The sequence below is a fragment of the Corythoichthys intestinalis genome, chromosome 2, assembly GCF_030265065.1.
Source record: "Corythoichthys intestinalis isolate RoL2023-P3 chromosome 2, ASM3026506v1, whole genome shotgun sequence".
Classification (NCBI taxonomy): Eukaryota; Metazoa; Chordata; class Actinopteri; order Syngnathiformes; family Syngnathidae; genus Corythoichthys; species Corythoichthys intestinalis.
Genome location: NC_080396.1, coordinates 62,146,082 through 62,173,819, shown reverse-complemented (window position 1 = coordinate 62,173,819; position 27,738 = coordinate 62,146,082). Strand labels below are relative to the sequence as shown.

The 27,738-nt window shown below is 39.3% G+C and overlaps 2 protein-coding genes across 4 annotated transcripts in view; one reads left to right on the top strand and one right to left on the bottom strand.

The window, feature by feature from the left end:
- The first annotated feature begins 177 nt into the window (after positions 1–177).
- si:dkey-20d21.12 (uncharacterized protein LOC556245 homolog) lies at positions 178–7,640 on the top strand. The gene is made up of 4 exons (XM_057820100.1): positions 178–477; positions 1,109–1,252; positions 5,824–6,027; positions 6,115–7,640. The coding sequence occupies exons 1-4, from the start codon at positions 465–467 to the stop codon at positions 6,249–6,251; spliced, it is 498 nt and encodes a 165-aa protein (XP_057676083.1). The 5' UTR covers positions 178–464; the 3' UTR covers positions 6,252–7,640.
- The window catches only part of lamb2l (laminin, beta 2-like), an 82,743-nt gene continuing 61,395 nt past the window's right edge, over positions 6,391–27,738 (bottom strand). For all 3 annotated transcript variants that reach the window (XM_057820059.1, XM_057820065.1, XM_057820073.1), the window contains exons 16-35: positions 27,524–27,685; positions 27,315–27,436; positions 23,509–23,629; positions 22,814–23,006; positions 22,591–22,734; positions 22,128–22,359; positions 21,875–22,038; positions 20,668–20,892; positions 20,361–20,575; positions 18,594–18,690; positions 15,172–15,544; positions 14,055–14,239; positions 13,674–13,921; positions 11,433–11,648; positions 11,227–11,371; positions 10,868–11,075; positions 10,643–10,784; positions 10,390–10,566; positions 10,093–10,258; positions 6,391–6,958 (exon numbers count right to left, since the gene is read on the bottom strand). In XM_057820059.1, the coding sequence (XP_057676042.1) occupies positions 6,822–6,958; positions 10,093–10,258; positions 10,390–10,566; positions 10,643–10,784; positions 10,868–11,075; positions 11,227–11,371; positions 11,433–11,648; positions 13,674–13,921; positions 14,055–14,239; positions 15,172–15,544; positions 18,594–18,690; positions 20,361–20,575; positions 20,668–20,892; positions 21,875–22,038; positions 22,128–22,359; positions 22,591–22,734; positions 22,814–23,006; positions 23,509–23,629; positions 27,315–27,436; positions 27,524–27,685 (3,672 nt within the window). In that variant the 3' untranslated portion in view covers positions 6,391–6,821. The remainder of the gene's footprint in view (positions 6,959–10,092; positions 10,259–10,389; positions 10,567–10,642; positions 10,785–10,867; positions 11,076–11,226; positions 11,372–11,432; positions 11,649–13,673; positions 13,922–14,054; positions 14,240–15,171; positions 15,545–18,593; positions 18,691–20,360; positions 20,576–20,667; positions 20,893–21,874; positions 22,039–22,127; positions 22,360–22,590; positions 22,735–22,813; positions 23,007–23,508; positions 23,630–27,314; positions 27,437–27,523; positions 27,686–27,738) is intronic.

Sequence of the window (27,738 nt, the reverse complement as noted above, 5' to 3'; positions counted from 1 at the left end):
CCCTTGCGAGAGAAATCCTAATCTCAAGATGTTTTGTTTTCTGCTTAAATAAAAATGAATGTATGTGTGTCAGGTTGTGTGTGTCGAACAAGAACCCTTCACCCACTCGCCTGCCTACCTAATAATATCACCATGTATCTTCTGCTATTTTGAGCCAGGCGTTTGGGAAAGGCTTCTCTCTCTCTCTTATTCAAATGTATACTGTAGCTCTCTCAGCCTCCGTCACCAAGCAGCTGGTTTGATCCCGCAGGAAGAAACTTTGCTGGGATGTCATATAATCGGCAAACCGACGAGCAGTCTCCTTTCTTCAGGACTTGGATGTGTCACAGTTTTCCATGATGACGCTCTTGACCAGGTTGTGAGGTCGTTGAATGTTATGTCCACCATGACACACGGTATGCAGTGACATACTTGAACTAGGCAAGCAAACACAGTACTAGACTGGAAAAAAAAGGATTTTGCCCATGTTAGAAAAAGGTAAGTGAAAACAGTTGTTGTTTGGGTGCCTTTTTTAACAGAATATTTTATTGTGTACCTTTGTAAATTCATTTGGATCTTAATCTTAGTACACTTTAAGTGAGATAAACCCCACACACACACACACACCACCACCACCAATAATCTGTTGTATGTGGCCCTTAACCAGGGCAATTAATGTAGCGTTTGTGGAATAACAATTAAACTAATAACTTCTTCATTTTGCCCCATCGCTGCAGTCTGTCATTTGATACAAAACTGTCACAGATAAGTTAAACAGCTCCTCGGAGCTGTTTAACTATGGCATATTATTGTTATGTCTCCTTTAACCTTCATACCATCTCAAAAATAAGAGAACAGTGATTTCCTAATGACATGAAAGACTTCATGCATGGCTTAAGTCTGACTTTGGAAGTTTTTGCATGACTTTAAAGTCATATATCTGAGGAGTATAATTTAATGGCATTCCCAAAAATCGAACAATTTTTAATTTATTGTGTAAATTAATAATTGCTTTTTCGACACTTTACTACTTACCTTTGCATTAAAAACTAAACAATTACACATCATTGCAAATGAGGAAAACGCTTGAGATGAGAGAAGCTTTCAACCATGTGATTTTTCCCTGCAGTGGGAAGTGAAATGTCAACAACTCCTTCCCAAACGACCCCACAGATCTACAGGGTGAACGACAAGGATCTCACAGAGATTGAGCTCCATTCTGTGGACTCCATCAATGACCTTCACCGTACACACCCTGAACACAACCACAAAGGTGCACGCATAACTGAATTAAGAATTGATCAATTACATAGAAAATCAGCACACGTTCCACTATTTAAAACAATTGTTTTAATAAACAGTACATTATTTCAAATAGGAATTGTTATTCGTGGAATTTCTATCCCACAACACACAGACAACCGTGTTGCCATAATCTCTTTAACATGGTAGAGGAAAGCAGTGAATCACATGATATACACAACTTCACATCATGAGTCTTCCAAGGGAAATGGGCAGAACAAAATTTTCCTCTCTTCTATGTAGCATATTTCATTAAAATAGCCTTGATTGAATGTCTAACTCTACTTAATGCAACCCGCGCCCCCCTTTACTTACAGTATATAAAGTATATGTATTAGTAAGTTCATTCTCTTGGTTAACAGTAACGGCTAGATAAGCTGTTAACCTGTAACCTATTGAGTAAAAAGTTATTGCCATATAGTATATAATATATACCATTATTGGCAATTTTTTATTTTTTATAAAACTGAATATTCTATCCAGGCATGTGAGGCACACAACAAATATATTAAAGTTATATAGGCACCTTTGAGTGAACTTTGAGTAAAATTCAAGTATCTCGAGGCTGGGCCGAGTGTCCTCTTTTTTGGAAATCAAAATATGGTCACCCTACATTAGTACGCGTTTGCAAACCTGTTACTATCATTAATACTAAATATTGTAAACACCATACATATCATGTAATTAATATTTTACCATTTGCCTTTAATAGCTTACCACCTATACTTGATGAATATGTAACAGGAAATCATTTATCGCACAATAAATAAAAATGAAGGCGGTAATTTTTCCGCTGCGATTTATGGCCTCGCGTACGCGCGTGCGGCAGACATGCTGTTAAAAGTTCGGATTCCTTGTTACCAACTGCGCAAAATTCATCTTCGTTCCAGGTCCGGCAAAAAATAGCGCCTGAGCCAATTGTTCCCATTATATCCGATTGTTCAACTTATACCAGCCGCGTCAGTGCTCCAGATTGACTGCGGACCATCTCCGGCGTGCCGGTGTTGTTGACGTGTGGGCGCTCCCGTCAGGGGTGACATTTCACGTGGAGCGGCTATTTTTTGACACAACACCGGATATTTGAGTGGCAAATTAAGAGCGCTGTACTTCAAATTCGTCCTGTTTATGAAAGTCGATTGTCATATGCTTGTGTTGTGCAGTAATGAGCAGACCTGACTTCTGTGGCGTTTGCTAACTTTTTTAATGCGCGCGCACACTACAGGCATGAAAATGGGTCAGGGGTTAAAAAGGTGAGAAGGGTGTGGAGGAAATATGTTCCAGTACACTGTACACCCCAACAAAATATTGAGCTCTGTCAACCCACACTGTGTTTCAGCAGGGCCGTGCAGAGACCGGTGGAGGGGCAGGTGCTCGTAGATCAAAAGGGGCACATGAACAAGTATTTAATACACCTTAAAACAACATAACTTCAATTTTAACCAGCTTTAGATAATAATTGGCTGCGACTGTGACATACTTTAATTGGGAGGTGGCAACAGTGAATAGAAATCATAACTGTCATCAACACTTTCTGGCTGTGACTCAGTCAGTCTGCCTCTTTTCTTTCTTCAACCTCTGCATCAAAATTTCCTTCCTCAACTTGTTCATATGAGAACAAACAAACCACATCAGATGGTCACTGAGCCACCAACAGCACAGTTTTCTCAAAACTATTATTTCATTATTATCCATACTTAACAACTCTAGCAACTAATGATTAATAAAGCAATGACATAAAATCTTATAGAAAAATAACATTGTAATTGCGTTTATAATTGTATTTAATACCCGACTATCCTTGCAAACTTGTTCTTACTAGGTATGCTATTCACCCAGCTGATGAGGTATCCACTGCCTTTAGCAGCCTCATCCAACTCCTTTTTTTATCCCTCAATCTCCTTTCCCTAAGAGGCATGTCTATGTAATGAAATATAAATATTAAAAAAAAAAAAAAAAAAAAAAAGGACTCCCCGGTGGCTTTTAGTTTTAAAGCTTTCTTAATTTCTTTCTCTCAATAACGATGGAGGTAGATTTGTGTTTTTATTATTCAATCAAAAAACAAAGTTACTTCTATCAAAAACAGTTGCTTCAATCAAAATACAGTATATGCTTTTAATCCCAAAAAAGTCACTTCAATAAAAAAAATTGTTTTTGATAGCAAAAATAAATTTGAGACAAAAAAGCATTTGAAAACTATTTTTCTTGATTGAAACAAATGTTTCCTTTGAAGTAATGTTGTTTTGTGTTTGGGCCACATTTTGGCTAGGACATTTGTGTCTTTATTATTCAATCAAATAAGTTGCTTCAAACAAAAAAATATATATAAAAAGAAAAACTTTGCACATGTGTCAATCACCGTTTAACAAAGCCTGAGAGGGTTTGAGTAGACTCACTATGAAGCATTTAATAAAGCCAAGCATTTTCTTACTACTTTATTCTTGTTTAAAAATAATTCGGTGGGGCAGTAACATGTTTAAAACTTATCATAATTCTTACATTTTGAAGTGCTTGAAAACCATTTATAAATGATACTTTGGTTAAAAAAGTGAAAAAGCATGTCTTATATACATGTATCTTTTTTCCAATGTAAAATTAAAAAAACAAATGGGGAGGGGGGCGCTACTTCGCGGTTTTCACTTATTGCGGCGGGTTCTGGTCCCCATTAACCGCGAAAAACGAGGGATCCCTGTATTTCTGAAAAGCTTTAAGAAGCAAGAGTTATTCCTACCACTCGTCGGGCCGGTGTTGTGCCGACACCGGCCGTCAGCTCAAGTCCCAGCCGAAAATAACGCGTCTCAGGCAAACAACGGGAGCGATACGAGGCGCCCCCCTCCATCCGAGAGCAGCCGCTTAATTTGACTCAACAGTGTGTTTCTTCATTTATATTACCGCTAAATACACAAGCTTGACGCCAATTTAACGGGAGCTATTTTTTTTCATAGGAGATTTGGCTAGCTCTGGCAGTGTTCAACGCAAGCTGCAACGAATGGCAGTAACTTTTTTATATCGCAAAATGTGAAAACGATTGAAACCATTACTCACCAAATTCAATCTGCTGGCAAATACAGGCAAGTGTGTATGCTGCGCTCTGGTCTGCCCCGGTGTGGGTGAGGCCTGCTTTTTGTTTTCGCAGCTTTGCGATCCAACCAAAGGCTCTCCGAGCACTCCATGTACACGTATGGAGTGCGCGCCTTTGGAATAATGGAACGCAGCTTGGGCCGATGATTGGTTCTCGTCAGCGAAGCATCTAGAAGGATTTGCTGACTGTCCAAGTTGTCACTTTTTTAAAGAACCGATTTCTTAAGTGCTCAGTTTACGTACTAAGTTAATCACATGATGATAATAATAATAATAATTAAATAAAACCTCCCGATCCCCCCCCCCCCCCCCCAAAAAAAAGAATTTCTCCTCGGATCTACGCAATTCACGTAGGTCGCCCTTTTTGACTTCAAAACGGCGAATTTCGCCGAAAGGTGAGAGATTTTCCCCTCTCGATTTTCATGCCTGACACTAGATATCATGAAATAGCAAACTACTAGATATCATGAAATAGCAAACTAGATGTGCTACGTCCCATGCCATTGGCTACGTGAGCCCAGAGTGATGATGGGACACGAAGTCCATATACTACATCGATGAATTATAAACCGCCATGACTGAATGGAAGTTAAGAAGGCTAAATCAATCCATACCAGTGACTATAGATAATACTGCAAATATTGTTAATTCAGTACGTGACACAGAAGGAGTCGGACCACAAATAGGATGTCTTGCTCATGTAGTAAACCCCGCTGCTAAGAGAGCTGTAGCAATCAACAGTGTGCCCCGCCTCACTTTACAAACAGTAAAGATTGTTCTAAGCACTTTTATACAAAATTTCTTCAGATCAGTAAGAAGTAAGCAAATAAATATTATGCACTAAAATGCATGTTTATATGATGGCAATTTAATTTTTGTTCGTAAGCAAAAAAAAAAAAAAAAAAAAAAAACGATACAAAAAATACAATTGTTATTTTCTTTTTACAGCATTAAATGTATTGAATCGAATTGAAAGTCGTGTCCCCCATATCGAAAATCGTATGGAACCGTGACTTAACCGTATCGTTGCATCCTTATGGAACACCATAGCAGAAGCTATGAGGGTAAAAGTTTTCATTTGCCTAAATGCTTAAGTTATTACAGTAAGTGCAATTTTTTTTCTTTTTCTTGAAAAACACATTTAATTTATACTGTGTTTCTGTGCGGTATTAATATTGTTGTCTCTTACTTAAGAGGCATGGTCTATTGTTTTTAGTTGTGATTTCTTTAAAAGTATTTTTGAATTTAAGAGTAAATATGTATCGCGTTTATATGACTGTACTTGATCAATTAATATATACTGTATTCTCACTGTGTTATTGTAAATTGTTTTAAAAAAAATTCGGGGGGCGCAATAATATCGTAATAATATTTGTTATCGCGACAGGCCTAGCCCAAATGTCCTCCAATGCACAAATGACCCAAGTCTATGCATAAATATGTGCTAATAAGAATTTATTACAGGAGCGAAGCCCCCTCGCCCAGCTTACACACCTTCAGTGAATGGAACACTGCGCGCACACCACATGAGTAATGTCTGCAGAGCAGGCAAATGGCAAAGTCATCTACAGGACATGTTGACTCCGAGCTCCTCTCGAGCTTACGCTATGGCCTGCGCCATCATCACGCTGCTCCTGCTCACACTTGTACTCGTTTTCTACTTCTTGGGTGAGAAAACATATTTCATTGTGTGAACGATGAGATACGTTTATATTTGTTTGTTTTGACATGGTTGATTTGTCTGCTCGCCATCAGTACAACAAGGCAGTGCTCTGCAGAGGTTGACCGAGGCCTTGAGGGAGAAAGAAGCTGCAGCTACACGACTGTCTGCGCTGATCCAACAACTACAGGCGGTCACACTTAACTTGACGGTCAAGGGAGGGCGGACATGAGTGAGGAAGTACAGATCTCGGACAATACACGAAACCCTGAATCGTCTACCAGTTAGTGTTGTTGAATAAGAAACTGTTCTCAGTATCTCCGCCTGTTTAAAAAAAGAAAAACAATAAATAATGCCAAATACAGTAACTTTTCATATAATATTTGTTTAATTAAGAGCTTCTTTTGCAATAAAAATAAACATACCATATAATTAAAAAACAAAATCAGTCAGGTCCACTTTGCTCCCTTTACAGGAATGTGATTTCGTTAACGGCACATACAATAACAGTGTCATATTGTGGTAAAAATATTGAAATTTTTAACATACAAAGGGGCTATACACTGGTAAATATTTTCATAATCATGATAAATCAAACAAACAAATCCTTCCCACAGGTCATCCTTTTGTTTTGATAGCTTAAGACGCAAAGAGCACACGGAATAGCGTGTCTCAACGTGATACAGTACATGGACATTTCTTAGCAAGTCACATGAAAGAGGAGTCAAACAAACATTATCGCTGTAATGGCGACTCTGCTCCGGCTCAAGCAGCTAAAGTCAAATTGGGAATGACGGCACCCTCATGAGCAGCTCCCGTACTTCTGCACTTGGTCGCGGATGACGTCCCGCACCGAAGTGGCGTTTTCCTTCAACTCGTCCAACTCCGTCCGCTGTTGCTGCATCCGTTGCTCGTTGTTTTTGAACTTCTTCTCCAGCCCTGCCAAGCCCAAAAAATCATGTACTGTGAACACTGGAAATGGAGCTCAAGTACACTTTAAAAAATAGAAGTGTATGCTTGTCAATACGTATGTCATCTCAGACTGCATGAATAAACATAGGCGTTGCCGTAAGAAATCTATACCCGATTGTGGTCATTCTCTTTTTTTATTTTCCACAAATTAACAATTGTCAATCTGTCTTCTTAAACTGCATAAATACATAGGCGCTGCCGTAAGAAATCTATACCCAGTTGTGGTCATTCTCTTTTTATTTTCCACAAATCAATACTTTTAACGTCCTCATTTTGGTCTATGATGTGTAAAAAATATTCATCAGTCTAAACTATTAAGAATTGCATGAGGATGCAGCAGGGCCGAGAACGAAAAGTGGTATTTGCCATGTGGCAAAATGGATTTTGCCATGCGGCAATTTTTTTCCTATATGGCATTTTTTTGCCAGGTGGCAAAACTGATTTTACCATATGGCATTTTTTTTGCCATGTGGCAAAATTGATTTTACCATATGGCATTTTTTTGCCTTGTGGCATTTTTTTGCCATTTAGCAAAATGGATTTTGCCATGTGGCAAAATGGATTTTGCCATGTGGCATCGTTTTGTGCTATATGGCATTTTTTTTGCCATGTGGCAAAACTGATTTTGCCATATGGCATTTTTTTGCCTTGGCGCATTTTTTTGCCATGTGGCAAAATGGATTTTGCCATAAGGCATTTTTTTACCTAGTAGCAAAATTCAATTTGCCATGTGGCATTTTTTGCCATATGGCAAAATTGATTTTCCCATGAGGCAAAATGTATTTTGACATTTGGCAAATTTTTTTGTATGTGGCAAAAAGGATGCGCTGTAATGTAAAGTGTATGGTCAAAAATCACAACTACACGTTTTTTTGCGGTTCAAAATGAATGGAAAATTTGGTCGTGCACAGCCGTCAGTTGCATAGCCTGACTTGGGTGACAGTTGAATGTCTATGTACTCTAATGGTAAGTGTCTAGTCAAAAATCACAGCCACGCATGTTTTTCTGCCATTTAAAATGAATGGAAAATTTGGACGTGGATAGCCGTCAATGGCGTGAACGTGCATGGCATGCAAAAATGCCATATACCCCAAAAAACTGCTACATACAAAAAAAAATATGCCACAAACCAAAATCCATTCTGCCACATACAGATAAAAAATGTACAAAATAATATACATCATAAATATATATACATACATATATATATATATATGTATATATATTATATAAATACATTTTGCCACATGGCAATAAATGCCACATGGCCGAGAAAAAATGCCACATGGAAAATCCATTTTGCCACGTGCCAAAAAATAAATGCCACATGGCCACTAAAAAAATGACACATGGCAAAATCCATTTTGCCATGTGGCAAATACCACTTTTGGTTCTCGCTGTCTCTCTGAGGATGTTAACGATCCTAAGTTTGTTAACTTAAAAGAACAAGCAATTTTTTAAATATGCAGTCAATTAGTATATACATACAAGTGGCACGTTTTGCCGATTCTAAATTCTAAATGTATTTTACGCACCATAAGGTGCACCATCAATGAATGGCCTATTTTAAAATTGTTTTCATTAGGGCTGTCAAATTTATCACGTTAACGGGCGATAATTAATTTTTTTTTTTAATTAATCACAAAATATTTGACGCAATTAACGCATGCACGGAATGACCCGTTAATGCATTGCCTCAAACAGTTTACAATGACGCCATTTTAGCACATTGAGAGTGAAAAGGCAGAGAAATGCGAGTGGACACAGGTGTTCATTAGACCGCGCCTTTTATCGGCTTAAGCTTTGGCAGCCACTACTAACAGTCATGGTTGCCCATCTTCCCACCATGCATATGGACAGAGCTGGAAGACGATCACTTTCTTATCACGCCTAATTGCACACAACGCAGAACATACTGCATACCAGTTGCAACAACCACTGACAGTCATGGTTGCCCTACTTCCCATCATGCATTTGGGCAGAGTAGGAGACGTTCTTTTTCTTAACACTCCTAATTAAACACAATGCAGAACATACTGTATACCATTTGCAGCCACCAGTCATGGTTGCCCAACTTCCCATCATGCATTTGGGCGGAAAATTTAAGTCGCTACAGTATCATTTAGTGAAACCACAACAAAAATAATATTCCTTCCTCTAAAAAAAAAATAATGTTCACGAAAAGAAAAGCGCTCAATGCAAAGAGAACTGGCATTCCTAATCAAAACAGCTGTGCAAAATACACATCAAACTTACTCAGACTTTGCCTTGGCTAGATCTGTAATCAATTTAAAACTCGCCATTGACACCTTGTGGCGTATTTCAATCACTACCTTATGTAGTTAAAGACACTGTGGAAGAACGCCAGGTAGCCCATGTGACGTCCTGCTCGGCGACGTCAACAATGGCGAGCTATTAGTCTATTTTTTGATTGAAAATTTTACAAATTTTATTAAAATGAAAACATTAAGAGGGGTTTTAATATAAAATTACTATAACTTGTACTCAAATTTATCTTTTAAGAACTACAAGTCTTTTTATCCGTGGATCCCTTTAACAGAAAGAATGTTAATAATGTTAATGCCATCTTGTGGATTTATTGCTATAAGAAACAAATACAGTACTTATGAACAGTATGTTGAATGTTTGTGTCCACCTTGTGTCTTATCTTTCCATTCAGACAATAATTTACTGAAAAATATTGCATATTTTAGAGATGGTTTGAATTTCGATTAATTACGATTAATTAATTTTTAAGCTGTGATTAACTCGATTAAAAATTTTAATCGTTTGACAGCCCTAGTTTTCATGTGTAGGGCGCACCGCATTATAAGGCGCAGTCGTAGTAGTAATAGTGGTTGGGGTTGCGCTATACACCCACTAGATGGTGCTGCGCTCAAGGGAATGTCATGCTATGGTTAACCAATATTGATCCATATGTAGAGCGCATCGGATTTTAAGGCGCACTGTCTGCTTTTGAGAAAAATTGAAGGCTTTTAGGGTTAGGGTTAGTGCTTACAGTGCAGAAAAAACAGTCAGTCATTAAAGCAAACAAATGACACCATCTATTCCTGCTGGCTAGTACATGTATTAAGACTCACTCTTGAGCTGCTCCATGCCCTTGTTGGCTTTGTTGAGAAGCTCTTCTGCCTCTCTCTTGATCTCCTTGGCTTTCTGGTTGATAGAGTTCAGGCCTTGAGTGCCACTGCCAAGCGAGTCCACTTTCTCCTGCAGCTCTCGGTAGCGCCTCTCTGTGTCGTTGAGGCTCTACAACCAAAAAAGAATCAATCGATGAATGTGTAAAGCGCACCTAAATGTAACGAAATGTCCTAAATTTCTTTCATAATGAAACCCACAAATTAAAATTATATAATTGGATCCCCGGCTGCCATATTTACCTCCTTCAGCGATGACGTCTGGAGTGTGGCATTGTCCGCCAGAGCTTTAGCTTCTTTTGCCATTTCTCTGTTCAGCTCAGTTTTGTTTCTCAAAGCTTCAATTTCTATGGAGAGGTTGTTTAGACGCATCATGACCTCTGTTTGCTTGATCTCTAACTGTGTTAACCTGTCATCCACCTGGAGAGAAATGTTGCACAAATATTTTCACCTAAGTCAAAGAGCAACGCTATGCTAATGTGACACAGCACTTTACCTCAGAAGTGGCATTCCTGGTACCGTCCAGATTGTCAGAAGTCTCTTTTAGGGCGCTTCTTGCTTTTTCGATGGCCTTCTCAGACAGATCCAAGGCCATCTTTGTAGCGTTGGCTGCATCCTTCACTGTCTCAGCTCGACTTCTGCACAATGGATATGAGATGTTTGTGTGCTGCTTGTGTAATTCTTCTTTCAGTTATTGGATAGAGCATATTAGTGTACTTACTTTGCTTCATTAGCTTTTTCAAGAAGTTGCTTAGCTTCATTGATGTGCTGTGAAGTATTGCTGATTATCCCATCAACGTTAGTGAGGTTGGAAAGGCTGTCCTTTATTTGCATGATCATTGTGTCAACCGTGGTCTTGTTGACCGGAAGTGTAATGGACAAAACCTGCAGGGCCACCTTCTCTATGCTCTCTGGATCTGCTCCCTCCTCTAGATATGTCACCCAGAACAACGTAGAGGAACAACCAAACATAAACTTTATAAAAATATCTATGACTAGCACGACTGTTGGCAGTAGTTATGAAGGAACATTGCACGAACAAGTGTGCTTCTGGTAGAAATATTGGTATAATCAACATACCAGTGAGGAAATCTTTAATCTTCTTGATGAACTCTTTGAGCTTCTTGTTTGAGTTTTCAAAATGGTCTTTGTTTTTTCGTGCTTTCTCCAGGGTGTTCAAGGCCTGATTCTTCACATCTTGGCTCAAAGATGCTATATCCTGGAGCTGCAAACAGAGGTATAAGCATGGAAAAAAAAAACGGAGGGACACGCATGATGTTCAGTACCTTCTTGGCTACATTATGCAGTTCCTCATTAGCAGCATCCAAGGTGTTTGTGGCATTCTTGGCGAGATTTAACGCAGCTAAAGTAGCGCTCACTGCCCCGTTACATCCATCCCCTCCGCATACATGGTTGCCCTGGTTGTCGCGGCAACCAGCACCACCACAGGGGCTGTCTTCGCAGCTGCCGTTGACACTGGCATTACTGTGGCCCCCACACACCTGTAGGTGTTTATAAAGGTTTAAATGTCATCCCCAACATTGTGTTTTGCTTTCACTTTGAATTACATTTATAGGCTTCATAATGTAATGACATGACACATTCCCCATTCACTGCATCACACCTTCCCAAAGGGGGCCGTCCGACACTCCGCTTCATTTATTAGCAGTCGGTCGCATGCAGCGATCCAACGTCGGATTTAGGTTGAAAAAGTACGAAAGCTGTACCGCATACAAACAGGAAGGATTTTCTCAGGAGTGATTTGTTCGAGGATTCAAGGTAATTTTTATATTTTTCATACCATACATGCATTTTGAAACATTGTGAAAAAAAATCAATGGGAGAAATTAGCCGCTACAGCATTGGCATTATACTTCGCAATACAGTGGTACCTCGACATACGATCGCTTTGACACACGATCTTTTCGACATCCGACGTAAAATTTGACTCGCCATTTGTTTCTACATCCGACGAAAAGCTCGAAATACGACGACATGGCAGCACCGCAGACGAATGCACGACGGATTTTCTTGTGTGACAAATCGACACAGGTTTCAAAAAAAGGTTGGTACAGGTGGTGAAACAAGGAAAAAGTTGACGCTTACCTTCTAAATGAAAATGCAAATGATTGAAAAATATGAGCGTGGGCTGGGCATCCGTGAAATGGCTAAACAATAAATCTCCACAGTCCTCCTCCGACTATCGTTCGCCAGTCTTTATAAATTAAGCTGACAATTCTTATTGTGGTAACATCTCCATATAAATTGCCAGATTCGCCACGTTTTTATCATTTATTTCACAACTTATTCAAGACAAAACACCTACTGTGTGCTGCAATTGATGGTGTTCTCAAGAAAACATTAAAAGTGAAAGTGAAACTCTCAAGCTCACCGCTCTGTCTCTGACACGTCAGCCCCGCGGTGCGTTCAGGTAGCACATAAAACGTCCGCCACATTATAACCCGATTCATTACATTAATACAGGAATTATTTTTATTATTTTTATTATATTATTCCGATTTTTATTTATAATTTATTTGTTTTGCTATGTGTAATTGCAATTTGTAATAGTACCAGCAGTATTTATTAGGGATTTAATGTAGGTTTTTGAGCTGTGGAACGAATTAATGGAATTATAATGTATTCCTATTGGAAAATCCTGCTCGACATACGACCATTTCGACTTACAAACAAGGTCCTGGAACGGATTAACTTCGTATGTAGAGGTACCACTGTATTTAGGTAAAATAAATGCTACCTGCACGTTTTTTTTTTTTTTGCTTTTAACCAAGAATCAAGATGGTTTTATGTTTATATCTATATAGAATTCAGGGATTTAAGCATTTATTCACAAGAATTTTCAACGGAAAAAGCTCTTTGTTTACATATGGCGGCCGCTAATTTCCTTACTGACTAGCCTAATAGTTCGCAATATTTACGTGAAATAAATGCTACCTGCACGTTGTTTTTGCTTTTAACCAAGAAACGAGACTGTTTTACGTCCATATCTATAAAGGATTCAGGGATTTAAGCATTATTCACATGAATTTTCAACGGAAAAGCTCTTTGTTTACATATGGTGGCTGCTAATTTCCTTACTGACTAACCTCATAGTTCGCAATATTTACGTAAAATAAATGCTACCTGCACTTTTTTTTTTTTGCTTTTAACCAAGAATCGAGACTGTTTTACGTCCATATCTATAAAGAATTCAGGGATTTAAGCATTTATTCACAAGAATTTCCAACAGAAAAAGCTCTTTGTCTAGTATGTTCCCACTCTGTCAGCTTTGACGCAGATAAGCCCCCTATGAATCGGCCCCGCACCCCGTGTCCCTCAGTACATTATGAAGTCTATGGTGCATCATTAACTCTTTCAGTCCTATTGACAATGATATACATCGACTCATGTGGCTCTTTTCATCCTTCACTAACAGACGTCCAATACATTAGGAGGTTGGCAGCGAATGAAGTTCCAAATGGATTGGAAGTCCTTCACCGTCAATGGCAGGCAATGACTTAACCTACCTCGTCACTGAGGTGGTGGACCTCTTGGTCCAGCTTATGGGCTTTGTGCTTCAGCTCCTCCAAAGAATTGTTCTGAGCTGCCATGGCATGGAGGAACTTGTCTTCAGTCATGTTCAGTAGGTCTTCAGTGAGGGAGCGCATTTGTTTGGACTGTTCCACAGGACTGGCGGGACCTGACACTGAGGCGTTGCATTTCTGCTCCGCCTCTGACGATTCCTGATAGTATTTCTTCACTTTTTTGAACTGATCTGTCACAGCGCAAGTCAGTCACATTTTATATGTTGTTAATATGTGATTTAAAATGTAAAGTGTGTTGACAAATGACTATCAAATATAGAAAACTATACTTTAACTGACTCTCATTGGGTGTGAATGTGCTACCTGAAAATCCTGAGGTGAGGTAGTCTTCTATCTGCTTCTGTTTAGAAGCCACCGTCGCGTTGACGTCCATCAACTCTCTTTCCATGTCAGTTAGCGTCCGTCTCAGTGCACTGTCGTCCTCTGCTGTTGTGTTGAGCTCTCGAGCGACACCCATCAGACGCCCGTCCGTCAATGCAATCTCTGCCCTGAAACACGAATACCAATGACCATATGTACATATAAATACAGTATCATTTTACAGTGAAAATCTAGGTGTAGGATGCCACAAGGTTACATCCATTCAAAACATTCAACTCAACTGGTACAGGTCTGGACTCAACTACCCACTCATTTCTACACTATAGTGCTGGATTAAACTGAATTTGGACGAAAGGCAGTGTATTCCTTGGACCGATCACCATATCAGAGGGCATACAGTACAAGCAATCACTCATTCTCAGACTTAGTCACAACTCAGGTTAAATTTGACATTCGAACGAACCACACCTATTGTAATTATGCTCAAAAAATCACTTTGAGGTGTGTTTGATCAACAAACTAGCAGAAATATGCTTGAATTGTATGAATTCAGCATATTTTTTCCATGAAAGTAATTATGGGATTTTTTTCATATGGACAAAATAATAATTAGTTTCTTATGTGTGAATCTTTACGTCTGCTCAAATGTTCCTGTAAATATTTAACTTATGTGTCGATAATTTTTGTAGTAATTTATGGTAGGCAAATATTTATTGTATGCTGGATAAAAATGTTAACTCATGCATGTTAGGCCTTCAAAGGTGTGTGGAGTGTTTTAACTACGTCTGCAAGGCTTTTAATCGGGTGAGCTGGCCTCGTCTCAGCTCCCAAAACTAGCTTTTAGGTTAAATGACAACTAAATTGTCACTCATCCATGTGTCCATGTGCTCTGTGATTGGCTGGCCTCCAGTCCAAGATCTACTTTGCCACAACTTTGGAAAGCAACGACTAATCCATGTTCTGAATGACAAGTAGCAGTATAGAAAATTGATAAATTCTACCCAACTGAAAATTGGCCAGCATCATAAAATAGGTGACCATCTAACTAATCCCACTCTTTTAATTAATGACTTTGGACTGCACTGAGTACCATTTTCACCTGAGGTCATCAATGCTCTGTCCAAGCAGTTGGTGGATTCTTTCGCTGTCGTCATTACCAAGGAGATCCTGAACCTGCTTCAGCTTCTCCTCCAGTGCTCTTATACGACCATCGCCCAGTCCGGGTGTGACCCCACTTTCCAAGATCTTGCTGGCAGTGTGCTGAATGTGCTCCAGGTCACGCTTCAGCTGACACACAACGTCGTCCCACAACTGGAAGCAGGCGTGACACTGCATGCACTCAGGAAAAACACCCGTGAAGCCACGGGCACATTCATCACAGCGCTTCCCTGCTGCGCCCTCCTTGCACTGGCATGCTCCAGTTGTCCGGTGACACTGAGCTACCTCTGAGCCCTGAGGATGGCAGTTACACTCTGAAATAGGAAACAAGGCAACCAGACCCATTAATGTAGAACATGTAACATGGAGAATGAACATAAAATAATCAACATTTCCATTTCAATCTTGACGAAGTGAACCCTCCACTATTCACAGGAGATGGGATTAGGTAGCCTACTTTTGGACACAATAGAAGTTCAACAATTAATTGAATAATCAATACCTAATCAATGATCAAATTAATTGACGACTACAGTGTATCACAAAAGTAAGTACACCCCTAGCATTTCCGCAGATATTTAAGTGTATCTTTTCATCGGACAACACTGGCAAAATGACACTTTGAAACAATCAAAAGTAGTCTGTGTGCAGCTTATATAATATAGTTAATTTATTTTCCCCTCAAAATAACTCAAAATATAGCCATTAACATCTAAACCCCTGGCAACAAATGTGAGTACACCCCTTAGAAACTACTTACATACCTAAATGTTGTTTTTTTTATTTTGAGGGGAAAATAAATTAACTCTATTATATAAGCTGCACACAGACTACTTTTCATTGTGTCAAATTGTAATTTTGTCAGTGTTGTCCCATGAAAAGATATAATTTAATATCTGCAGATATCCGAGGGGTGTACTCACTTTTGTGATACACTGTATTTTGACAAACGTGTTTGAGTATGTTAAGTAAAAGTAGTCCACTGGCTGTTATGAGCCTGCCAGGCACTAGTCACTTATAAAGGCCAAAAGATTGGCATAGTATGATATAATCATAGACTTCATAATGATATTGACGGGACACATTCTCCAGACACAACGCCACGCCTTCAAGTTGGGGGCCGTCTCGCACTCTGCTTCAGTCGGTCAAAGTCTGTTGCAGTTATTCTCTTCAGTTACCTGAAGGTCTGAAATATGCTCAAACTGTTAGCTCCTTTAAATCAGGGTTAAAAACGCTCTTGTTTAGCACAGCATATCCATAACTATCTATATATTTCAATCTATTTGCTTTCTATTCCTCTTGTGCTTTACCTCCATTGCTGATTTCAAATATTATTATTTTTTTTTCCTTAATCTATTCGTGATTAAATGTGATTTTAATGTATAATTTTATTTCCTGTTTCGATTGTCTTTGTTTAACGTTCTATTGATTTAATGTGATTTTTATGATCTTCATGTGATGTAAAGCACTTTGAATTGCCTTTTGTTGAATTGTGCTATATTTATAAATTTGCCTTGCCTTGCCTCAAACACATGCAGCAATCCAACGCCAGATTTAGGTTGAAAAGTCCAAAAGCTGTACCGTATACAAACAGGAAGATTGTCTCAGGAGTGATTTGTTCGAAGATTGAAGGTAATTATTCTATTTTTCGTATCATGCATGCATTTTGAAACTTTGTGAAAAAAATCAATGGGACAAATTAACCGCTTCGGCATTAGCATCATTATACGCAACATTTACGTAAAATAAATGCTAACTGCCCAGTTTTTCGCTTTTAACCAACAATCGAGACTCTTTTACGTTCATATCAATAAAGAATTCAGGGATTTAAGCATTTATTCACAAGAATTTTCAACGTAAAAACTTAAACACTAGCAGCACATTCGACATATTTACGTAAAATAAATGCTAAGTGCCCGGTTCTTTGCTATTTTAACAAATAATCAAGACTGTTTTATGTCTATATCTATAAAGAATTCAGGGATTTAATCATTTATTTACAAGAATTTTCAACGTGAAAAGCTCTTTGTCTGTGTTTCCACTCGGTCAGCTTTGATGGAGCTCGGCCCCCTAATAATCGGCACCGTGTCCCATCAATATATTATGAAGCAAGGGCGTAGGTTTGGTCTCACCATTGGTAGGGAAGATATTACCGTAATGCACATAATGCAAATATTGATCCAAATAAGGGACGACAAGCTTGACTTTGTTGTTCCTTGTGGAGGCTGGCCTGACCGCAGTAGTTTTGATGGTTAGCAAGTTTAATGTTATGCTAACTGTTGCAGGTCGGACTTTCAGAAGCAAAATAAGTAGTGTTTCCCCCACCTCCACAACATCGACGTCTTTTTACATAACTTACAGTGGCTGCTGCTGACCGAAAAAAACTTCCAATATTCCTCCTCTCCGAAGGGGGTGGCATGTTGTCAACATGAATCTGTCGGGGTTGTGTGAGTATGTCTGTGTGTGTATTTGTGGCGGGACGGGGGGCTTCAAGTCATCAGCCAACCAAACGTTCATTTGAGGGGGGAAAAAAATGGACCGGCACATTCAGCAAGTGAAAAGGAATAAATGTAAGTCTGAACATAATGGCAATAATCCACTTAATTATGGTAGGGTCTATTCTGTACTTACAACATATGGTAAGACAATCTAAATTACCTATACATAAGGCTGCTTAAAAGTTGGTGGGAACAATTTGAGCATCCTGAAAAGTTGGTAGTGTTATGTCCCTACTGTCCATATGCAAAACTACGCCTTCGTTATGAAGTCTATGGATATAATTTGAATCAATACCTATGGAATTAATTCATGATTTTTTTTTTGCTGTGTTAACTTATAAATTGACGATTTAATATGATTTCATGCTGCTGTTGCGTTGATGTTGGTGCCAACTGTATATGAGGGCAATATAAGCAGGGATAGAAACTTCTATTACAATGTAACAATAGCTGTTGGCTCAATAAGAGGATTTGACCAATGAATAGCTTTTCATTGCTGAACATTTACCAACACTGTCTAGTTTTGTTAGTAAATGAAGCCAACAGGAGGGGGTGATGCACACATTTTGATCACATTCTTCTCAATTCACACACTCGTGAGAGTAGAAAGAGGTAAAAATGTAAAAACGCCGCCTGTGAGTTGATGACCTTCTTTTGCTCATAGAATTTAACACCATGAGATATAGATGAGATGCACATTTAAAATATAATAAAGCTTTGATATATTGAGTTCTATGTAAACAATGAAATCTTTGAGTGCTCAAGTACACTAGCACTACCATTAAAAAAACTGGTGGCTACACTAGAAGACAGTAAATGGCAAAAATGGCCTTAGTAATTGACTTTTTATGATTTGACGTGATACCTTGACATTGCACCCGCGGGTCTCCCCAGTGAAGCTGCTCACACTCTGTGCACTGTTTTCCTCCAAAGCCTGGGCGGCAATGGCACTGACCACTGAACTGTCAAAAACAAAAAACCTGGTTTTCACAACAGCAGTAAGCTAACAATAAACATGTCAGGCTTTTTGTGATCACCATTAAGCCTGTCGCGATATGCAATAATTCCATTTATCACACGGTAAATGAAAATGAAGGCGGTAATTTTCCTGCTGCGATTTATCGCCTCATGTGCGTGCGTGCGTACGTACGTGCGCGTGCGGCAGATGTGCTGCTAAAAGTTCGGCTTGCTGGTTACCAACAGCGTAATATACTGTGACGAGGATTCCCTGTGTTTTATTGACTTCTGAGTATGTTCGTTTTATACATTTGAGTTTGCGTGACCATCATTCAATGGGGGGAGGTGGGGCCGAGTGCACTGTCAGCGTACATTGCTGAAGAAATGAGACCGTTTTACCTCTGTTTAATGTTGTTTGACACTTAGGCTAGGTTCATACTGCAGGTCTTAATGCATGAATCCGATTTTTTCGTTTTTTTCCGACTCAAGTGAAGCGTTAACTTGACAGTCTGACGGTTTGTATGTGGTCTAAATCCGATCTGGGCCACATTGTTCCAGAATTTGGCTGGCGGTCTTATCTTTCAAGTCTCCCGAATCGGAATTCATGCAGCAATGATGTCAGCAAAGCGAAAGCGGCAGGCAGGACGGGAGCGATGTAGCTGAGCATTAGCTTCTAGCTTGAACTCTGCTTTTATGCACAAAGCGGGCTTGACCACAGTCATAAAAAAATAAATGAAGAAAAGGATAAGCATGACAATTTTCGATTTTCATTCTATGCGCCAAATGAGAAATATTTCAGTATTGCTTACATGGCCGAGACGGGGCAAATTGACACACCCACGTCATGTCACGCACACAAGTCAAGGCTTATGTGCGTGCGTGTAGGCGTTCTATCAGTCCATATAAACTTTGAATAAAAGACTAAACTGGTATTATTAATGTCTGTTATTTGTGTCATCTTTTTGGAAATCAAAATATGATCACCCTGGAATGACATACAGCTAGCATGTGTAATTTGTTTTGATGCTTCTGGGAATGCGGGTCACTTTGCTGAGCGCATTTCTGACTGCGAATTAGTGCTCATGCATGATACTTGAACGGGTTAATGGACAAAGGCAGTCTGAACAGGCACACCCAAAAATCAGGCATGACACAAAATCGTGTTTGTGCATTAAGACCTGCAGTATGAACCTAGCCTGAGTGAAGCCAAATTTTTGTTACTGCTACTTAATTAATCTATTTTTCTCTGTTGTTGTTGAAGTGCAATTGTTTGTGGTACTACAACTTTATGCCTCTGTGCATAAATGCTTAAGTTAATGAAGTGCAATTTTAGTTTTTCTCAAAAAAGACATTTTATTTATTCTGTGTTTCTGTGCGGTATTGGTATTGTTGTCTTTTACTTAAAAGAGGCATGGTCTATTGTTTTTAGTTGTGATTTCTTAAAAAGTATTTTTGAATATAAGGTTAAACGTTTATTGCATTTAAATGGGTGTACTTAATATTACTTACTATTATTGATATATACTGTATTCTTATTGTGTTATTGTAAATTGTTTTTAAAAAAAAAATGGGGGGGGGGGGCGCAATAATATCGCATATCGTAATAATTTATGAGAGAATTTATCGCCCAACAAAATTTGTTATCGCGACAGGTCTAATCATCATGCGCATTTACCATATTGCAGTGAGTTCCCACTGAATGCTGTAATTCGCAGTTGCAGGGCTCACAGCCAAGCTCCCGACCATAGTTCCAATGGTCAGGAGCACACTGGTCACAGTTATGACCAATGATGTTCTCCTTGCATAAGCAAGCACCAGTCTGTCGATCACAGTCACACTGTCCATCAGAGCATGTTGACTGGACAGTACCAGCAGTCAAACAGGTGCAGCCTAGGATGAGAAACACGTTGCATAACAACGTATATATGTAACGACATGCACAAGACAGGTGAAAAAGTGTATAGCATTTTCAAAGAACTCACGTCTACAGTCATGGGCCAAAGCACTGCCATAGTAACCCTGTTGACATTGGGCACAAGACGGACCATCCGTGTGGTACAGGCACTTGAGGCATTGACCTGTCTTCCGGTCACATGACTCAGGGTCTTGAGTGTCGATATTGCCACTGCATTCACATGGAAGGCACTGTCCACCAGTTTGCTCTGGAGTGCCGTAGTAACCGGGGGCACACTGGTCACAGCGGGGCCCTTGGTTGGAAAAGATAAAATGTGGAAAGACAAATCAATAATATTACACTACCTGCCCTTTGGTTGAGTTTTGGCTTATGGTCAAGACAAACTTGTTTTAAATATATGCCCATAGCAACCATTTTTAGGAGATCATTTTGAGATTAAAAATCAGAGCTTTTTTCCTTTGAATGTAGTTATTGTACTTTACATGAGTCACTTATTTTCTTTTAATTCGTTCAAATGACAATTGGAGGTTTGAGCAACACATGTTGCTTTCGAAACCACCTGACAGACTTCAAACGTATTTGAAATAAACAGTTTTCAATGCAATACTGTATTTTCCAAAGTAGTATTACTTCAAGTTTGTTTTCTTATTTTTTACTAACCATAATTATTTCCAGGTCAATGATGTAAATGTTAAGCAGATTTGGTCCAAAATGTGGCGCACTGCATAAAGCAATACAGCGTTATATGTTAGCCAACTCCAGTTTTACAAATTCCTTGTTTGTGCTGTAGGTGTGTGTTAATGGTGAAGTAGTGGCATCAGTTGTTGTAAAGGTATCTACAGCCACCTAGTGGCAAAATCTGTTTTTCTTTCTTTATTAGACAAGAGTCCATGCAGCAATATTTATTCGATAAAGCAACCAGTGGCGTGGGAAGTGGGATGCTGAGAGTGCTGCAGCACCCCCTAGAGTTGGGGGAAAAAGTCTTTTGGTAAATTCTTTTTTTTTTTTTTTTTTAAATAAATCAATAAATAAAACATATTGAAACAATAGCGTATTTAACCTAGGGGAATAAATCCAGCATGCGTGTGTATTTCCATGGTTCACACCTTGTATGTTGATAAAGCGCAGGCTTGACAAATTTGGACTGAAACGGCTGTTTTGTGATGGGGAAAAAAAATTAAGACCCTCAGCACCCCTGAAAGCAACTGGTTATTATTGGATTTATTGCACTGCAAAAATGTATCAGTTGTAGCCTGATCAATTTGATACCTTACCAGCATAGCCTTCTCTGCAGTTACACATAATGAGGTTCGAAGAGTGGTCAGCTTGGCAGGAGTGTCCGTTGAAGTGATCTGAACCGGGATTACCAGGGCATGAGCAGGGGCGACAGTGTTCCCCTGAGCCAAGTGTAGGGTTTCCGAAGAATCCATCCTGACATCTGAGCCAAACAAGTGTCTTGAGTTATTGACTGTACCTCACCATTTTGCTGTGGCAACTAAACGGCAATGTTGGTAAAATGTTCCTTACCGCTCACAGAAATGGCCGGCGGTGTAGTCTCGGCATTCTCTACAAGAGCCAGTGTAGGAGTCGCAGCTGTCTGCGTGGCCGTTACACTGACAGGGGCTGCAGCTCGGGAAACCCCACTGGCCGGGTTGGCAGTCGGAGCACTGGCGTCCAGTTGCGCCATCGCGACACTGGCACTGGCCGGTAACTGGGTCACATTGGTGACTCAGTGAACCCTCGGAATGGCAGTCACAGGCTAAAAAGGAGAAGTTTAATCCATTGTTTACTGTACATGATATAATAAAAGAAATGCTACTGAAATTGTATAGACTACAGTACAGTGGTAGATTTCGTGGATGTGTTTTTTGCAGCTACTCCTCCACCTATCTTAGAAAACTTTCAACAAGATGTGTCATGTATTCACCTTTTATGAAGAAATGTGTTCATAGAAACTTGAGGTGAATGAGACCACAGCTTGGTTACTAACCAGTACATCCATTGGCTCCGAAGCCATAGGTTCCTGGAGCACACTGTTCACAGCGTCGACCCATCACATTGGGCTTACAGCGGCACTGACCTCCAACTCTGTCACACTCGCTCGAGAGGGAGCCTTGAGGATCACACTGGCAGGCTGGATGTAACACATCATTATCAGAAAAGATGTACGTACAGTTTAAGAAAGCAAATGTATGACTGTTTAGTATACTGACGCAGTGCGCCGTCATGAATGATTGCCGAAATACTGCAAATTAGCCTGGAGCAGACGTCGGCTAAGGCGGGCATTGGTGTGATCAAAAAGGAATCCAGACACATGTAGCGAATCATCTCCTCACGTCGCAGCTCTCCCTCAATCTCATTGCCTTGGAAACCAGGAAGTTCAGTGTATTTGGGGATCAGAACCAACTGTTGGAGGGAAACACATGGAACATGGTCTGACTAAATCTGACTGATTCCTGCCAAAAAACAAGCAATATGGTTTCTGACACACCTGAGGTTGATGCCCAAAATTCAGATTTTAAAAAAAATGTTTGAATTACCGTGGAAATGTTTTAGTATGCAAAATATTTGTAAAATGAATGATGAATAATAATACAAATCTGTGGGGCCACAATGGCTTAACCACAATATAACGAATGTATGCGTAACTGTAAATATACACTGTATCCGGGCACATTATGTTGTTGTTAACACTATAAATATGTTTTAATGTTAATTTGTGTTTTCTCATCGCCAGAGAATGTATTTGTTCATTTTTGTTTATTAGATCACACAAAGACTAATGTTAGGGAAGACCGCCCAGCATTACAAATTTAGGGTAATTTACCAGAAAGAGAAAGTTGTGGAAGATATACCTAAAAACAATAACACAAATGGAACTGAGGTTGTGGTTGATTTCTTTACTCACCGAATCAATAAGAATGAAGGCAGTGAGATGTCTGTGCGTAACTCCATGGCGCTGGAAGCGGATGGCGACCACGTAATGATTATTAGGCTCAAAACAGAACGGCCTCGGCATTTGGACGTATCTGGAAGACAAAGACAGAGTATGTTGGCCTCACCTAACAACTATTCTTCTGGAAAGACTCTGGACTTCCATAAGTGTTTGATGTAGCTGTTTCTAGGATGAAAAAATATTCAGGGACAATTATGGGCTTGATTATTAAAAGATTTTTAAAATTATCTCAAAGACTATGGAAAACAAAAGTTTGTTTCTCTGTCATTTTTATTCACACATCTGAGTGGTTGTCATCTAACAATCCTGGCCCATTTGCATGCACACTCTCTTCCATGAGGTAAGCTTTATTCCACTCTCTTTGTGTGTCTGAAGTCACAGTGCTAATTTGTCCTGACTGTTGGACCAACCACAATGAAAAACGGAGCTATGGTCCACTGCCAATATTTAGATCCAAGCAGGGGCTGGTCTCTTATTAGTTTCAGATGAATTACATTTCTGAAAGGCGGTTTCAACATTTTGAACTAATCAAGTTGAGATTCACGTGTCGTGTGAGTTTAAAGTGGGAATTCTCAGTCAGACAATGCATTCTTTTTATTCATAACTGTTTGAGCTTTTTTCTCTAACTTCATCAAACAAAGCTGTTGCTACCCTGTAAGATCACCATGGCTTACTCTTATTGCACAGGCCTTGGTATGTTTGCCCTGTATAAAAGAGTCAATAGTATATGGAGCACAGGATTCAGTGAGGTAATAATACAAATACCTGACTCATAGAGTGCCGCAGGCCAGGGCAGGTTGGAGTGACAACAATGCCATGATGCAATTGTCTCTGAGCTTTAACACTACACAAGCCACATCAAGACATGCTTGAGTAATCTGAGCACACATTCACAGCTACATAGTCCTCCATATTCACAATGCATACAGTCAGTACTAGGCATCCACAATATATCGTTTGAACCTCGCCATCGCGATATGCGCATGTGCAATAGTCCCATTGCAGGGCGTGCGGCTGTGTTATTTTATTTTATTTTTTTAAATTTTTTAACACATAAACTTTTGTTTTGCTTCATAAAAGCAGCAGATCTACAGTGACATTGCGTCCTGGATCCCTTTATTATACAGAATGAACCCCCTTAGCCTGAATTAAAAGGTATTATATGAATACACTGTGGTAATGTTGAGTCAACCAAAGTCTTCCCAAACAGAGCTATTAAGTCATCTGGTGAAAATTCTTTTAGGTTTAATATCACAATATCTATAGCAATGTATTGTAATCCCCAGAAAGTCCGATGTCAGTTTTTTCCAATATCGTTCAGCCCTAGTCAGTACACTTACATCCCACCTGAGAAAACGTGATTATTGGGTTAATCTAAGTGTAAACATACCGATCATATTTTTTTCATAGTTGAACGAACATACGTTAGCAGAAAAAAGTCTGTTGATTTCACCATGGAAAAATCAAACACCAGACCAGAATTGAATGCATGTCCTATATTTCCTTCCCAAAGGTTATGAAAAACAAGTAGAATAAAAGACAGTTATCAATCTACTTTATGAGTTTTGAACTCACACAAATTGGCTTTTGTCATGTCAAAGACTGTTAGATGGCCCTTCAAGCTGAAGTTATACAGCTTGAATCAATTGCCAGGTGTGTCCTCAGTTGCTCCAAATGAAGACACGAACCTAATTTGCATGTTCTTGCACTTATTTTTCTGAGTTCGAAAGCTTCATGTCCAAAATGAATACAGTATTTAATCAATTCTCAAACTAGGCATAGTGTGTGTACAAACTATGAAATTGATTTGAATGGATGAGTAAAATGTGAAAAACAATGAATATGGAAATTATAAATGATTATTTGCTGTCGCTCTCTGGTGTCAGTTACAGCTGGAAGTAATACATCCCCAATTCAACCAATCAAAAATGAACTTAAAACTCAAGAATTTTGTCGTTGAATTGGGTTCGTAGGTGATACATACAGTGATATGAAAAAGTATCTAAACCTTTTGGAAATTCTCACATATCTGCATAAAATCACCATCAAATGTGATCGGATCTTTGTCAAAATCACACAGATGTAAAAACAGTGTCTGCATTAACTAAAACCATCCAAACATTTATAGGTTTTCATATTTTAAGGAGGATAGCATGCAAACATTGACAGAAGGAGGAAAAATAAGTAAGTGAACCCTCTGCCTAAGGAGACTTAAAAAGCAATTGAAACCATTTTTTACCAAACAATTTAAGTCAGGTGTGTGCCCAAACACTGATGAGTGGTTTAAAGCTGCCCTGCCCACTATAAAACACACACCTGGTAAGAATTGTCTCGATGAGAAGCATTGTCTGATGTGCATCATGGCTCGGTCAAAAGAGCTGTATGAAGACCTGCGATCAAGGATTGTTGATTTGTATAAAGCTGAGAAAGGATACAAAACCATCTCTAAAAGTCTGGGTGTTCATTCATCGACAGTCAGAAGTTGACTACGAATGGAGAGAGTTTGGCACTGTTGCTTCTCTCCCAAGGAGTGGCCGTCCACCAAGGATGATGCCAAGAGTTCAGCGCAGAACACTCAGATAGGTAAAAACAGCAATAGAGTGTCTGCTAAAGACTTACAGAAATCACTGGCAAAGTCCAATATCTCTGTGCACACATAAACTATATGAAAAACTACGGCCAAAAATGGCGTTCATGGGAGGACCCCACGGAGGAAGCCACTGGTGTCTAAAGAAAAAAACATCGTTGCTCATTAGATATTTGCAAAAAGGCACTTAGACACTCCACAGCAGTTTTGGCAAAATATTTTGTGGACTGATGAAACCAAAATTGAATTGTTTGGAAGGACCAAACAACGTCATTTGTGGAGGAAAAATGGAAAAGCTCACCAACATCAACACCTCATCCCCACCGTGAAGCATGGTGGCGGGAGCATCATGATTTGGGGCTGTTTTGCTTCCTCGGGGCCCAGATAACTTGTAATCAGTAATGGAAGAATGAATTCAAAAGTTTATCACTATGTTTTTCATGAAAACGTCAAGCCGTCTGTCAGACAGTTGAGGTTAAAAAGAGGATGCATGCTGCAACAAGACAATGAGCCAAAACACGGAAGTAAATCAATTTCAGAATGGTCTCAGAAGAACAAAATGCATGTTCTGGAGTGGCCAAGTCAAAGTCCAGACTTGAACCCTATTGAAATGCTGTGGCATGACCTAAATCTGACTGAACTACAGCAGTTTTGTAGAGAAAAATGGGCCAAGATTAGTCCTGATAGATGTGCAAGACTGATATGTAGCTACAGGAAGCGTCTAGTTGAAGTTATTGCTGCCAAAGGGGGCGCCACAAAATATTACATGTGATGACTCACGTACTTATTTTTCCCCCTTCTGTCATTGTTTGCATACTATCCTCAATAAAATATGAAAACCTGTAAATTTTTAGGTGGTTTTAGTTGAAACAGAAACAGTTTTCTTTTTTATCTGTGTGATTTTGACAAAGATAAGTTCACATTTGATGGTGATTTTATGCAGAAATGTGAGAACTTCCAAAAGGTTCAGATAATTTTTCATAGTACTGTAAATAAACTCACTTTTTTAAGGAATACTTGTCCGAGCAAAACGTAGAAAAAGTGATACTACTAGGCATCTTAAAGAGGGGTAATGTGGACACCTAAGCTTGTGAAGACACTTCCTTCAACGGGCAACACAAAAAGTTCAATCCTGCTTTACTAAACATCTAGTGCTTGACTGTTTTTGTACCTGCTGCGATGCGGCAAGGTTACAGTGTAGAGCTGCTCAGTTGGAAGAAGGTTTCCGCAGCGGAGACTGGAAGGCAGGTTTACAGATGTTATACTCACTATGGCCTCCCAGTCCTCTGTGGACTAAACACGCAAATAAATGCACAAGCATATAAAAGACGAAAGGTTTTAGTTCGCAAAAAGGAAAACGTGACGCTTTGATGCACAAACCTCAGGTTCATAACGGATCATGATGTCGTACTCCATGGCATATGGAATGTTGTCTAGATTAAACACCAGGCCAGCACCATCTTTTACTCGAGCAAAACCAGGTCCAGTCCAGGTTACTGTGTGACTTAGGGTGTGTTCTCTATAAACAGTCCTCACATCAGGCTTGGAAAGACAGGAAAATACCTTTATAAGAACTTTTCCATGCTTACAGCCAA